This window comes from Penaeus monodon, chromosome 19 (genome assembly GCF_015228065.2).
Source record: "Penaeus monodon isolate SGIC_2016 chromosome 19, NSTDA_Pmon_1, whole genome shotgun sequence".
NCBI classification, from domain to species: domain Eukaryota; kingdom Metazoa; phylum Arthropoda; class Malacostraca; order Decapoda; family Penaeidae; genus Penaeus; species Penaeus monodon.
The window spans coordinates 2,930,793-2,931,160 of NC_051404.1; the positions used below are offsets into that span (position 1 = coordinate 2,930,793).

The window sequence follows — 368 nt, forward strand, 5'->3', positions numbered from 1 at the left end:
AGCCCACTTATTCATGAATTTGCGAATTAATCTGTTCATTTATTCGCCTGCTTACTCCTTCACCTATCTATTCACCTATTCCCCCAACGCCCTTGCTCAGGTCCCCCTCCCGCCCTCGTCCGCCGATGCCTCCGCCCCTCCGGAAGGCCCAAGGCGCCCCAGGGAACCGTGCCCCGAGCCCTTCGTAGCCGTCGGCCAGCGGTGCCTGTACGTGAACGACAATTTCCTCACGTGGGACGCGGCGAGGGCCACCTGCAGCGACCTGGCGCCGGGTTACGTGTCCGACCTGGCCGTCCTCGACTCCTGCGACGCCTTTGCCCTCCTCGCCCGCCACCTGGACCAGAGAAGTCAGTCCCAGGCGCTCGCGG

The 368-nt window shown here is 63.9% G+C and overlaps 1 protein-coding gene across 1 annotated transcript in view; it reads left to right on the forward strand.

Annotated features, from left to right (window-relative positions):
* The window catches only part of LOC119585440 (lymphocyte antigen 75-like), a 6,512-nt gene that overhangs the window by 4,394 nt on the left and 1,750 nt on the right, over positions 1-368 (forward strand). The window contains exon 4 of the mRNA XM_037934094.1: positions 101-347. Coding sequence (XP_037790022.1) covers positions 101-347 — 247 coding nt within the window. The remainder of the gene's footprint in view (positions 1-100; positions 348-368) is intronic.